At 40.4% G+C, this 2,428-nt stretch overlaps 1 protein-coding gene across 1 annotated transcript; it reads right to left on the reverse strand.

Moving 5' to 3' along the window:
• Nucleotides 1-1,265: 1,265 nt before the first annotated feature.
• LOC109939567 (uncharacterized) lies at nucleotides 1,266-1,996 on the reverse strand. Its single transcript, XM_020537749.2, has 2 exons — nucleotides 1,846-1,996; nucleotides 1,266-1,690 (listed from the first exon to the last, which is right to left on the reverse strand). The coding sequence occupies exons 1-2, from the start codon at nucleotides 1,943-1,945 to the stop codon at nucleotides 1,470-1,472; spliced, it is 321 nt and encodes a 106-aa protein (XP_020393338.1). The 5' UTR covers nucleotides 1,946-1,996; the 3' UTR covers nucleotides 1,266-1,469.
• Nucleotides 1,997-2,428: the final 432 nt, after the last annotated feature.

Genomic DNA, 2,428 nt, shown 5'->3' on the forward strand with positions numbered 1-2,428 from the left:
ATTCCCTTTGTTAATTGGAGGAGACTTTAATATTATAAAAAAGGAAAAAAAACAAACCAGAAGGGGTTATCAAATGGAGTTTTTTGTCCAACACAATTATTGAACAGTACGAGCTGGTTGAATTAGACCTTGTAGCCAGAAAATTCACTTAGTCCAACAACCGCAACGATCCAACTTTTGAAAAGCTTGATATGTTCCTTGTGAGTCTTGAGTGGGACCTGATATATAACAATGTCGTGGTTTATGGTCTCAACAGATCATTTTTAGATCACACACCTTTATGCCTTTGTTCAGGGTAGTCCTTACCTATTAGTAAGGATTTTAGATATGAGCTTTGCTGGAATCAGAGAATAGATTTTGAGAAGGTGGTCTATGAGAGCTGGAACTAGCCTACGAGATACATAAGAAACATCGATGTGTGGAAAGAAAAAGTTAAAAAATTGAAAACAACTTTAAAAGGGTGGCACATAAATATGGAGGATAATTATAAAAGGCAGAAAAAGCTCTGCTAGGAAAAATTGAAGCTCCAGATATCAAAAGTGAATCTAGCTGCTTATCTACTTAAGAGAAACAAAAGAAACGAGGGCGTAGGGAGGGGGTCGCGCGTGCGGGTGCAAGCGGGGGCGCGGCTCGGCGTGGACGCCTCCGTTGCTGTCTTAATAGGAGTAGTATAGACTTTCTATGATCCACCTTTTGATAAATTTGACACATGAAGATCAATGCATTACATAGATAATTATGTGTCACCAAACTTATTGATTATAACATGTCCACCTGCCTCCAAGTTGAATAACTTTCTCTATGGTTGTTTCGTAGCCCCTTGATCCAAAATCATAGGTTTTCCTTTAATACCATGGTGGCTCTGTGCTATCTAAACACGTTGGGTGGAAGACTTTTTATCAGCGAATCCGCTAGCATTGGATGGGTTCTGATATGCTCAATTTTAATAGTTTGATACTAGATCTTCTTATTAACAACATAACACTCAATATCAATGAACTTGGCAACACCACTTAATTTGTTGTTGTAGGGATAGAATACTGATGGCTCATTATTGCAGCATATTCTTAATTGTCTTTCTATGCTATCAACCACTCTCAGTATCGATATAAATTTCCTTAGCACATCATCTGCCAAGTTTTCTCATATGTTGCAACAAACTCAATATGCATTGTCGACGATGCAACGGTTGTTTATTTGTAACTCTTCTAATAAGAAACAACCCCCAACAAGTACAAAAATATATCTAGAAGTGGATTTCAATATATCAACACAATGATCAATCATCATATGAATACCCAACTAGTTCAAGGGAACTAAATCTTCTATATGTAAGTACAAGATTTGCTATTGCTTGTAAATATCTGAGAGTCTTCTTAACTGCTTTCAAGTGGTCTATGCATAGATTAATTTATTCAGAACGAATTAACTCTGTCGACCAAACACTCCATAAGTAAGTGTCACCAGCTCTAGTTGATGCTCCCCGGGGGAGTGGGCCTGACTATTCCCGCCGCCCTTTCGAGTCCTCCCCTTGGAGGCGGCGGTATCCACCGCGAGGTCCTGGACCCCGCGATGATTTCCCGGTGGTCGTCGTCGTCGCTGCCGCTTGGTGTCGGCCGGTCGATCAGGTCGTTGTTGCACGGCGCTCGCCGGTAGGACGACCCTGACACCGCTAGCAGCCTCCTCGGAACTGCAACGAACCATGTTAATCAACACCACGGCATGACATGTGTATCAGCAACAGCATTCAGCAGCAGCAACGTTTGCAGTATGCATATATTACACTCCTACAGTAGTGAGTAGATGCTGGCAGTATAATCCTTTCAATCGTGGAACCATACGTACTGCAGTTGGCGCTGGAGGCAGAGGGGACCGCCGAGCAGCTCATCACGAGGACGAGAACCGCGAGCAGCAGAGCTTGAACCTTGGCCCTCCCTTCGCCCATCCTCGACCTCAAGCTCAAACGCAACGACTGTGCTTTTGCTTCGTCGTCTTTGGCGGGAGATACACAAACATCACGAGGTCCCATTATATATAACGCCCCGTTTGGATCACTGGAATTGAATTCCATTCTAATAATAGTAATTTAGGCATATATCAGTTAAGCTAATTCACTTTTATACAAAATATATTTGTATACTATTATTAGCAAGATGTCCTAAATATTTATGTGTTATATTTTTACTATAGAAGAGTAGAACAAAGAGTGTCATGTAAGTTATAGATTAGAAACAAATTCTAATCATGCATAAAATAATTTTCTATCCTCCACCTTATGAATTTGAGATAGGCTTATATCTGAACTTTGGAAAGTGGTGGAATGCCAAATTACAAACTAAATAAGTTATTTTATTGAGTGAATTCTAATTCCTTTAAAATGAAGGGATCCAAACGCCCCGTAAGATCATTCTCAGTGATGACTTTCAAT

Source organism: Zea mays, chromosome 5 (genome assembly GCF_902167145.1).
Source record: "Zea mays cultivar B73 chromosome 5, Zm-B73-REFERENCE-NAM-5.0, whole genome shotgun sequence".
NCBI classification, from domain to species: Eukaryota; Viridiplantae; Streptophyta; class Magnoliopsida; order Poales; family Poaceae; genus Zea; species Zea mays.

Bases quoted from the DNA above. Each gene is read 5' to 3' on its own strand.
- LOC109939567 (XM_020537749.2), bottom strand. From the start codon at position 1,945: ATGGGCGAAGGGAGGGCCAAGGTTCAAGCTCTGCTGCTCGCGGTTCTC. The intron at 1,691-1,845 runs GTACGTATGGTT...GGTTCGTTGCAG, and splicing joins TGCCTCCAGCGCCAACTGCA to TTCCGAGGAGGCTGCTAGCG.